The sequence below is a fragment of the Brassica oleracea genome, chromosome C2 (genome assembly GCF_000695525.1).
Source record: "Brassica oleracea var. oleracea cultivar TO1000 chromosome C2, BOL, whole genome shotgun sequence".
Taxonomy (NCBI): domain Eukaryota; kingdom Viridiplantae; phylum Streptophyta; class Magnoliopsida; order Brassicales; family Brassicaceae; genus Brassica; species Brassica oleracea.
Window position 1 is genome coordinate 26,754,649 of NC_027749.1, and position 12,530 is coordinate 26,767,178.

Consider the following 12,530-nt stretch of genomic DNA (forward strand, 5'->3'; position numbering starts at 1 on the left):
GGTTTTCATGGACTATGACCAACCATTGATTACTTCACATGGTATGTACCCCCATCTGTAGAAGTTCAATTTGAGCACACAGTTACACAGATTGAAGTGATTGACTGAAGCAATGCTTTCTATTTATTGTTAGGTTCGCCTCAAACCCAGAGATTGCTAAGCAGCTTAGTGCAGAGGTGGTCACTAAGCGGGAGACGATGACTATAGCAGATATATTCTCTTACATGACTCAGGAATCTGCAAAGGTAAATACAAAGCTAAATATTACTTGCCAATTTTTAAACGCTTATCTATTTATATCAAATGCTTTTGAACTGTTGCAGGATGCCTTTTTTGAGTGCACTGCTACGATTGATGATGTTGTTCATGGATCTGCTTGGTACTATATTGCATGCACTGAGTGTCATAGTAAGGCTACCAAAGGCGCAAACTCATTGATTTGCACGAACACAAGATGTGTGAAGGACAACACAGCTGGAGTTGCACAATATGTTCATTGGCCTCAATATTCAATTACACTTTCTCTTATATTAGTTTTGGATTATTAACTTCTGATTCTTACATAACAGGTACCGTGCAAAGATTTCGGTTTATGATAGCAGTGAACAAGCTTTTTTTGTCCTGCTTGGTGATGCTGGTCTTGAGTTGACTGGGAGGCACGCATCTGAGTTGGTTAGCAGCTACTTTGAGTTAAATTTCTATCAGTTTATACTCTCAACTGATTTAAACTCACACTATTGTACTTGAATGCAAGACTAATTAAAACAAAGGCCCTGACCATGAGGTGCCTGTCCCGGAAGCTCTGATCAGCACAATCGGACATACCCATAAGTTTTGTGTGAAAGTCACAGACCACAACTTCTCTGGCAACACCCGAGCTATAACTGTCATCAAGATCCTCCCTCTAGACACACCATCACCCACAGAAGCCTCTCTTGGAAACGCCATTGCTGCAACGTCCGAGGAAGCAATGCAGACTGGAAGTGACATGTGTGAGGCTTCAAAAAGCCGTGGAGATTCTGCAGATGAGGAGAGTAAGAGGACGTTTGACAGTGTTGATCCAGAGAAAGTCAAACGGGCAAGATGTGAGAATTGAAGCTTCAGTACATTGATGCTTAAGTCTTTGCTTTGAACTTCAAGTATTGGGTTGTTTTTTGAAAGTTTGCTTCAGTTTAAGTACTATTTTGGTTTTTAACAAGACATTGCTTTGTTTCATTCCATTTCAGACTTTGTCTTTTAATCAATTGAACTATTTTTCCTATATAGCTTTCCTGTTTCTTTCAAATCAATTGTTTTCATGTTTTGAATTCAATTAGCAAATCCAAACGATTTGGCCTCATAAGATAACTCGCTGGAATTATCTCCATAGACCATATCCATTTTGATCTCCATGTCGCCATCACACACGCACATCACACATCAGAAAAATCTTTGACTATATTCCATATTCGAATCCTCTTAAAATCCCATATTCCATATGATCCCATATTTATGTTAAAATCTCATCTAAATAGGAATGTAATATATTTCATTCAACCAGCAATTACAATCTTTCTCTATACCCTTTCAAAGGGGAAGAAAAATGCATAAGAAAATCAAACTCTCCTAAAAACTCATCCTTCTCTTGCGTTGGAAATAAGAAGACTTAAGAAAGATCCAAGAACTCATCTGTGTCTTCTATACTTCCAAGCAACATACGTCTGGAATAAGTTGGTTGTGGGGATCTCTGTTTCAACGGAATGGATAGCCTCCCCAATGACCAACCTATTGAAGTTACCGGTAAATACCTAATCTCCTGCATGTTTCTCTCAGGAACACGAAAATTAGAAGCATCCAGCAACCAAAAATTTTTATGCTTTAGAAGTTGTCTCAACATATTTAGTTTTACAGTTGGTTATCCACCTAAGAAAAGCACTCTCAATATTTAACTCTCATCAGAAAATAGTATATATATATGGAATTTGTTACTTTTATTCACTCAACATATTTTAGCATTATAAACTTAGGGATAATATAAAGAGCTTGAATCTTGATGGGATGGGGTGTAGTGCTGGCGTTATAGCTATAGAGGTCGCTAGGTGTATTTCTTTGAATATTGTTATCTTAGCATTTTATTCAATAATTCATATATATATATATATATATATATATTATTTTTGTAATTTTTCCGTTTTATTAACACTATTAGAATAATTTGGCAGACAATATACTTACCTATTGAGTGACTAAAATAAATTATACTCAATTCATTAATCTGTGAGAACATCCCTATAACATCAAATAAGAGAAGTCAGCAACGTAATTATATAACTATACTATTTTTTGTTTGCGGTCTCTACGTTTTTTAATAATCTTTTTTTTTTGAAAATAAAAAGGTTAAACCCGGGTCAATTAAAGACACAGACCTAACCTCCGGGTGGGAGGTGCAGCCCACGGATAGACCCTCTCCCGGATATTCAAATGGGCCGAAATGCAATAGCCCATATCCGTGTAGGTGACCAGAAAAATATAACTTAGTTTTGCATGGTAGGTGGATCGAACTTGAAATGTGGTGACATCCCAAACCCTTCTCTTTACCACTTGACCACGAGCTTCTGGTCAATTTTTTAATAATCTTCTTCCTTCCATCTTAAGCAGTTGCACAAGCATTATATAATATATTTGATAATGATCTTCTACTTAAACGTTTTTCTTTGGTCACAAATCGAAGTTCAATCAAACCCACACGTGGCCACGATTTCCTCGGTCAGGCGAGTTCACATGGTGTAGACCATGGCTCATGTTACTATATTTGAAAATTAAAAATAATCGTTACTATATTTCAACATCCCACATCTCATTAACATTAATTTAGACTTACTGTGTATAGAAGTACATTTATTGATATGTATAAATAAAAGACGTGTATGATATGACCATAAAAATATCAAATTAGATTAATACTATACACTAAACAGTGTGTTGTGTTTTAATTAGGAAACTGGATTAATAGTATACATTAGATTAAAGGGATACTAAGATTTTACAATTGAAAAAAATTAAGACCCACCTCTATATTATTTTAATTAGGAAACTTAATACAACAATAAACTATTAACATAAATAGTTAATATTACAAGAGGACACACGCAAAAAAAGAAACGGGACCGTCCACGTGGATCACATAATAAACCAAAAGGTATATATTTACTATCAAAAATATTTACTACTAATATCAAAATTGTCTCATCTTAGTGCTTAAACTGTGTATGTTTTCAGTTCATCAGGTGAATGACCGACCAACATTCAAACCAAAATATTACGACTGTAAGTTTATATGGATCATAGTATTATATCCAAACAAAACTTATTCATCAAACAAATTAACTTCCCAGATTTAATTTAGTAGGTGGCTGTGATGACTGCGACTCTTACAGTAAGAAACAATACTATAATTTGTATCTCCTATGCTATTTTCTTTTAAACTAACAACTATTAATCTTAATAGTCAAGCAGAAAAATGCACGTAATATGATAAATACCATCTTGCTATCGAAACGAACTTCGGCATCATCACGAGGTACGCATCATGGCTAATAAAATCTACTTAGATTTAATACATTTATAGTTCTAATATACATTGTTTATGCATAGATACAAATGCTCCACCACATCCACAAGGAATGCGTCGCACTCAACCAAAAAAGAAAGGTGCATACTTAAGCCCCTATAATTTCCGAGTAATATATATATTTATTTATATATAACCAATGATATTTGTTATCGACAATTATGACCTGCTTAATACAAAAATATAATTATATATAGCAAGCGCGGGGAAAAGACCCTATTTGTTATCTAACCATATTTGTAAATATATTTGTAAATAACATATATAAAGTCTGCCAATAAATAACATATATTTAAAATTAAAATATACTAAAGCCCACCACAATAACATATGTTCGTAAATGACCATATTTGTTATCTAATTTATAGAAAAAGTAAATTTATAAGATAAAAAATTAAAATATTTTATTTAATTTCAAAAAGGTATTTTCCAACATAATGATTTTTTAGAAATCAACTAAAAATAAAATTTTAAAATAATAATTTTAAAACATATTTAAAAAAAATAGAGAAGTAAAACTAAAAAAATATAAAATTATAAAAAATGTAAATTTATATTTCATTGACCTCTGATAAATTCCAAAGATGTTAAATACTAAAGCCCACTACAATAACATATGTTCGTAAATGACCATATTTGTTATCTAATTTATAGAAATAGTAAATTTAGATAAACAATTAAAATAAAATATTTAATTACAAAAAGATATTTTTCCAACATAATGGTTTTTTTTTATAATCAACTTAAAATAAAATTTTGCAAATAATAATTTTAAAACATATTTTTTAAAAAAATAAAAAAATTTATAAAAAGTAAAATAAAATAATTTTTTTTTTAAAAAAAATGTAAATTCCTTGACCTCTGATAAATTCCTAAGATGTTAAATAAACTATGATTTAACATTTCGTAACAAATATTTTTCAGAAAAAGCTTCGACGTCACAACTCGATCAAAACCTAATCGTAGCATGCTCAAAATGTGGTGCGTTAATGTGGACTTCTGAAAGCACCGGTACGGATCGCAAAACAGGTGCACCAACTTTCACCCTTTGCTGTAACCATGGCCAAATCAGGCTTCCACCGATCAACCAGCCCCCAGCCCTCTTAGAAAAACTTCTTCAAACTAGATGGTTTCGAGATACTACCCGAGTCTATAATTATGTACTTGCTTTTACATCCGTTGGAATGAAAATGGATTATAGTGTGGTCCACGCACCTGGTCCTTATACTATACGGATCCAAGGTCAAACCCACCACAGAATAGGCTCGCTTATACCCCGACAAGGCTGTCTCCCAGAATATCTCCAACTTTATATATTTGATACGAGCAACGAACTCAGAAACCGCCTAAATGCGATGGGGCAAACCTCAGCAGAAGGTAATCTCGATGAGTCAACATTAGCACTCCTCATTGAGATGATTGACAAGCATAATTGTTTAGCTAAGATTTTTCGACGTGCACGAGACCACTACGAGAGCGTCGGGTCAGAGTTTGCTATAAGGTTACTCCCAGATAAAGGGAATGGGAAAGAATACGATCTTCCGAGTACAAGTGAGGTGACAGGTCTTATCGTGGGGGATATAACATCAACAGTTGGAGAACGAGATATAGTGGTCAAGTTTCAATCTGACACTTTGCAGCAGATACGTGATGATCACCCTCTATACATGAGCCTACAATATCCTCTTTTGTTTCCGTATGGTGAATATGGGTTTCACCCAGAGATCCCCCTACATCTTGAGACAGGCACTTCAAGAACAAGGAAATTCCTAACCATACGGCAATACTACGCCTCTCAGATTCAAACACGTCCTAACGAAGGGATGACGTTGATTAAAGGAGGTCGTCTCCTCCATCAATTTATTGTGGACGTCTATACAGCAATTGAGGAGGATCGACTGAGGTGGGTGAGAAATAACAAAGATATTTTGAGAGCCGAGCTCTACAGTAATGTCCTTGATGCTGTAAGCAAAGGTGACACTGATGCTAAAATTATTGGTCAGAGGTTTATACTGCCGCCAAGTTTCACCGGTAGGCCCCGGTACTTAGTTGAGAAATACCATGATGCGAAGGCTATTTGCAGAGAATTTGGCAATCCAGATTTGTTTATCACAATGACTGCCAATCCTAACTGGAGCGAGATTAAAGAGCATATTGGAAAATATAGTGGAGATTCTCCGAATGATAGACCAGACATTGAATGCCGTGTTTTTAAGATGAAGCATGATCAACTCCTCAAGGATTTCAAAGCAGGAACTTTCTTCAAGCCATACACGACAGCTCTCAACCGAATAGAATTTCAAAAGAGAGGTCTCCCTCATGCACATATATTACTGTGGTTAGGAAACTCTACCAGAACACCAAGTGCAGAAGAAGTGGATGAAATAATTTCAGCTGAGCTCCCAAACAAAGAGGAAGACCCAGCTGCTTACGACTTAGTCACAAAACACATGACCCATGGTCCATGTGGGCTCTTTAATCCGAAGTCACCGTGCATGAAAAATATTGTGTGCACGAAAAAGTATCCTCGGCCATATAACGAAAACACTTCAATTGACAAATCCGGGTATGTGTTATATCGTCGACGCCTAAAAGACGATGCGTCTAATTTAAAGGCTGGGGCTGTACTAGACAACACTTTTGTCGTACCTCATAACATTAAACTTCTGAAGAAATACGAAGCTCATATTAATGTTGAATGGTGTAATCGTACAAGTGAAATACTTATTCAAGTACATAACCAAGCGCATTGATCGAGCAACAGCTGTGATTGAGAAAGGAAATACAACAACTACCTCTGACGCCATGGGATCCGGAGGACCAAAGGATAAAGTCGTCAAACAACGCAATGAGATCCAAGACTACATCGAAGCCCGATATTTATCAGCTTGTGAGTCAATGTGGCGGACTTTCGCATTCCACATACACAAAAGAAAACCATCAGTTGAGAAGCTTATCTTTCACTTAGAAGGTGAACATAATATTACGGTTAAATCAACAGATAACCTCGGCCGTGTAATCCGCAAACCAGGTATCGAGAAGACAATGTTCACTGAATGGATGGTTTTATGCAGAATGTCAGAGTTTGCGCGGACACTAACATATGTGCAGATTCCTGAATATTTTGTATGGAACAACAATGCTAAGGTGTGGACTGAACGTAAGAAAGGAAAAACCATTGGCCGAGTCGTAGCTATCCATCCTTCAGCAGGTGATCGATACTATCTGAGGGTCCTCATTAATAAGATTAAGGGTCCTAGAAGTTACGACGAGCTAAAAACATAAAACGATGTGAAATACCCTGACTTCAAATCAGTTTGCCACGCACGAGGCTATTTGGACAATGATGTTGAATGGCTCGAGAGTATGTCAGAGGGTGCTCGAACTGCCACCCCATACCAGCTCCGCGATATGTTCGTCACATTCCTAAACAATTGCTTCGTTGCAAGCCCTAAAGGACTATGGGAACACTCATGGAAATCAATGAGCGAGGACATACTTCACAAGAGGCAAAGGATCTTGGGTCACGCAAATCTGGAACTGGACGATAAGACCTTAGAGCAATACACATTGACAGAAGTCAAAAAGTTGATGCGCATGCATGATCGCTCCTTAGATGATATTAAATATATGCCGAAGATCAACCCTGTTTTGCTAAAGGAATTGGGGAACAGTTTGTGGAACCAAGAAATAGATTACGATGTTGCCGAGGAAACACTAAGACATGAGAAGCAGTACAACTTACTTAATGCTGAGCAGCGTGAGATCTATGAATCAGTCATAGATTATGTTGATAAAAAAGAGGGAAAACTTTTCTTTGTATATGGCGCAAGGGGCACAGGAAAAACATTCCTATACCAGACTATTATATCCAGACTTCGCTTAAGAAAACAAATTGTTCTACCAGTTACTTCTTCGGGAATAGCCGCATTGCTACTACCAAACGGGAGAACAGCTCATTCTCGCTTCAATATTCCGTTGAAGCTCGACGAAGATAAGCTCTGCAACATCAAACCAGGTACAATGCTGGCTGAACTAATTGAGGAAACGGACCTCATTATTTGGGATGAGGCACCTATGACACACAAGCATGCTTTCGAAGCATTAGACAAGACGTTGAAGGACATAATGTCTATGAAAAATCCACCCGCAAAGAATCAGTGAAATCAAATATGCGAGTCAATCAGGATGAGAAAGAGTTTTCTGAGTGGCTTCTCAAGGTCGGGGAAGGACGTCTAGAATCAGGACAAGAATATGAGGATGATGGCTACCATGACCAATTCATAAATATCGATGAATCTTTGATTTCTCAGAGTTTTGTTGACCCATTAGAAGGAGTTGTTGATGCCGCATATGGAGAAATCAGCAGACCGATGAATTCCCAGACTTCCTACACTGATAAAGCTATACTCACACCACGTAATGAAACCGTCGATGAAATCAATGCTTACACTATCTCACGGACCGACAGGGTATCAAGAGATTACTTCAGCTCAGACAGCTTTGAGTTATCGGATACTACATCAGATCAAAATGATACATTATACGCCGTTGAGTATCTCAATTCATTGGAATTCTCGGGTTTGCCTTCGCACAAACTAACTCTGAAAGTTGGTGCCCCAGTTATGCTTCTGCGAAACATAAATCAGAAAAAAGGATTATGCAATGGTACACGAATGATCCTAACCCACGTTGGCGATCGCGTGCTCAAGGCCGAGATTATCACTGACTCCCACATTGGAAAAGAGGTCTTGATCCCAAGAATTGTGCTTTTGTATGATGAAACAAAGTTACCGTTCACATTACGTCAGCAGCAATTTCTTATCAGATTGTGCTATGCAATGACGATCAACAAAAGCCAAGGCCAGAGTTTTAAAGAAGTCATCTTATATATGCCTAAACCGGTCTTCTCTCATGGTCAACTTTATGTGGCCTTCTCACGTGTCACAAGCAAAGCAGGATTAACGATCATCAAAACCGAAGATTCCCAACAGCTGAAAGTGAAGAACATAGTCTACAAAGAAATATTCAAAGGCCTTCCTCCCAACAAAGGTAATTTAAAATAACTTATAGTTTTCACTCCCATCATTTTTAGAGGTCTTCTGATAAAATATTATATTCACAGATTAGCAATGCCGACATATCAACCAAGCGATGATACAAGCCAATAAAGAATGGACTTACACATAGGTTTTTTCTCAGCTAAGCCAGGTAGAAACCTTTTTATATAAATAGCAATACTATTGTATTTACCTAAATTTATGCTAACTAACTTATTCTTAACCAATTTCAGGCCATTTTTTCTTATGAACCTCAGCACAACTTCTGATCTGCGAAAGACTTAATTTGTTTCTTACATGATTTATTTTACTTAGCTACTCTTTTCGCTTTTAAACAATTGTGTAAACTCGATATTCACCAATTTTTCAGACATTTTGGAACATACAATGCTTCCATTTCAAACAAAAATATTGAAATTTATAATCAAAATTCGACTATCAATACACTTTTCCGCTACTAGTATTTTTAATAAGTCCATCAGCATTGGTAAGTAGGTCTGGGACGGATCGGGTATTCGGGCAATTTTAAGATATCCGGATCCGGATTTGGATCCTTAAAATAAATAAAAAATAATATTAATATATATAAAATATTAACAATAATTTAAAAATAAAAATATATATAATGTTTTTAATTATTTCTATGTATAATATTACAAAATTTACATAAAATTTATATATACTATTATAAAAATGAAAATATATTAAATAAAATTAGTTTTTATATATAGATATTACTATTTTTGAAATAGTTATTAATAAAATTTACGGATCCGGATATCCGGACTAAAAAATCAAGATATCCGGATCCGGATTTGGATCCTTAAAATAAATAAAAAATAATATTAATATATATAAAATATTAACAATAATTTAAAAATAAAAATATATATAATGTTTTTAATTATTTCTATGTATAATATTACAAAATTTACATAAAATTTATATATACTATTATAAAAATGAAAATATATTAAATAAAATTAGTTTTTATATATAGATATTACTATTTTTGAAATAGTTATTAATAAAATTTACGGATCCGGATATCCGGACTAAAAAATCAAGATATCCGGATCCGGATTTGGCCTCTCCGGATATCCGGATTTTCGGATCGGATCCGGATCGGATCACGTATCGAATCCGGATCTTGGATAAAAGTTCCAGGCCTATTGGTAAGAGTCTCCCGAAAATTTTAAAACATATTTTAATATTTTTGAAATAATATCCACTCAGAATTTAACAGATGTATTCTGGATCTCTAATAAAGAAATGCACATCTCTTTGAGACGAATCGATCATTCACCTTTTTCTTCTAATTTTTACTGTTCCTTATTTTTGTCATGTTAATGTGAGAGACGTGCCATTGCGCATGCCCTAAGATTGCTCTTATAGTTATACTAATAGAAGTTAGGCACTACGATGTAAGACCTATCTAGCACGGAGACGTCTATTTAGGTGCCGTACCGGTACCGGAAACGTTTCGGGGACGGGTACTTCACGGGGACAGCACTAGTACGGCTTGGGGACGGTTAGAGAACATAGCTATGAGTAAGACTAGTTTTCACCGGACATAATGCTTGTCCAATTGTTTTTTAACTGTCATTGTTATCTTGCATCTAATTTTAGTCAGCAAAATAGACATATTATAGTAAATTATATCTAATTATGTTAGATTCAATATATAAATTTATTTTTTATAAATATTTTATATTTTTTACTAGTATATATTTGCCGTATCCGTACCCATAATTTTTAAATTTTTCCGTTTCCCGTCTTCGCTTACGTCTCTGTTTCTGTCCCCGTATCTGTCCCGGTGCATCATAGTGTAAGACTGGAAACAATTTACCGCATAATCTCTAAACAATGGTTACAAGCCTACAATTTTTTTGTTTACATAAAAGAACATATTTTGATTTTTGTTTTCACAATAAGACACAGTGGACATGAAACACTTTTTGTGTGTAAACGCAAAAATCTGAGACAAAATTACCCTCAAAGTAACTAAAAGACATGTACGAAAGTTATGAGCCAAATAGAAAGCACTTAAAATGAAACTTATAGATTTATCATTTAAGTGATAGGTCGTGGAGGTGGGGTAGCGAAAATTGATTCATAGGTTTTTGATCTTTAAAGTCAACTAGAAGATCTTGAAAAAAAAAATTAAAGAATCCAACAGCTGTAAGTTGTCATTATTTATTTTTATTCCCAACATATTTGCTTTTATCATTTTTTAATAATTTCAATATATATATATATGCAAATATGTATACAAAATAAATCCTAATTATTTTATGTATAGTTTATCTATAGATGATGTTGAAAATGAATAAAAAAGAACGTGAATTAATATGAGTTGAATAAATAGTAACTGTGGCGGATAACCATAGAAATAAAATAAATTAGGTGAACGGTGAGGCTACCGTGCGAATCTCTAAATCCCATTATTAACCCTACAACTAAGGTAAGCATGTAGACATAACCGTTCTAGTTGCTGACTCTCCAGCTAAGAGAATGGACCCTATAGAGCAACATACGCGACCGAATATGTATAGAATTGAATCAATTGCTCCAATACTCCTGCCTGGAAAAAAAAATTCTCAAATACTCCTACCCGAAGCAGTCCGGATTAGAAAATAGATAAATCTTTAATTAAATCCGAAAAATTATTAAAAGACCACGAAACCAACAGAATTTTGCGTATTTACAACCTAACCAGGATCATTTCGCGGACCATCCAGACCGGATCCATAAAATTCGGATCTCTTTCTTCATAACTTTCGACAACTTTGTACGAGTTAGTGTAATTGTAAATCTTGGTGTAACTGTACAGCGTATAAGATTGCGACTAATATAAACTGTATCAATTACAAAGTTATTCTAAATTGAACTAAGTCACACTTTTTTATTTGCAAAGTTCAACTAGTTTTGATTGTATCTTTTACATTTGCATTATGTTCTTTTATGGAGACAGTGTTGTTAATAATAAATTAAGATTACTTTATAAAGAAAAACTAGAGACATTATATTATATGAAATGTATTTTACATAAACCTAGTAAAAGTAGATAAAAAGTACATGCCATAACTCATAAACAAACAACTAATCTTCAATTGGCCAGTGGCCAGCGGTCAAATGAATATCATTGCAGAAGTCCCAAGCTTCACATTGCCAGAAACAACGATTGCATGTCCACCGTGTTCTAGATCCATCTAAGGAGACTACAAACACCGGTTCTATTACTGCTGAGCACCAACAATCATGTGAGACGTTGGGATTTATTCTTTCCAGTAGAGACATAAACACCTCATGTTTTTCGTAACCCCAATGGCCTGAGGATAACAAAGTCGTGATCATGAAATTCATCCGATCAACAAATTCACGACTAAAGCTAGGATAGTTGTGAACAAATCCTCTAGCATCAACACTAAACGCTAAGTTAGCATTCCATCTACATACTTGGCCCACAACAATCCTCTCTCACCAGCAAGGCGGATTTTTTCCCTTCCTTCATCAAGTAAATGGAGGATGAAGAACTCATACATACCTTGCATGTAGATGGCCTCTAGATTACCGGCTTGGTAGCACCTAAGCATGAATGTCCTTAAAGCATTAGCCTCATCAATCCAGTCATTCAAGTTAAAGAGATATGCAGATCGGTATAAGTATTCTTCTCTGCCAATTTGATTTGAACTCGGAGAAAGCAATTCTTGCACTACCAAAGTCTCGAAGATGGCTTGTTGCTACCTTTGAGAGAATTTTATGAAGCATGGAAGGAGGAAGAGAAGCCAAGTTACTGTTTGACATGGAGACATATTTGTTTAATCAAGTAAATGGAGAGATTTTTGTTTTACTTATTT

General features: G+C 35.2%; 1 protein-coding gene across 1 annotated transcript; it reads left to right on the forward strand.

Moving 5' to 3' along the window:
- The first annotated feature begins 4,965 nt into the window (after positions 1-4,965).
- On the forward strand, positions 4,966-7,774 carry LOC106323876. The gene is made up of 3 exons (XM_013761926.1): positions 4,966-6,176; positions 6,283-6,821; positions 6,927-7,774. Exons 1-3 carry the CDS (start codon positions 4,966-4,968, stop codon positions 7,772-7,774), a joined length of 2,598 nt encoding a protein of 865 aa, XP_013617380.1.
- Positions 7,775-12,530: the final 4,756 nt, after the last annotated feature.

Excerpts from the sequence above, each read along its gene's own strand:
- LOC106323876 (XM_013761926.1), top strand. The coding sequence starts at position 4,966 with ATGGGGCAAACCTCAGCAGAAGGTAATCTCGATGAGTCAACATTAGCA. Across the intron at positions 6,177-6,282 it reads ACTTCAATTGACAAATCCGG|AAATACGAAGCTCATATTAA; the intron begins GTATGTGTTATA and ends AAACTTCTGAAG. Across the intron at positions 6,822-6,926 it reads AGCTATCCATCCTTCAGCAG|TTTGCCACGCACGAGGCTAT; the intron begins GTGATCGATACT and ends ACTTCAAATCAG.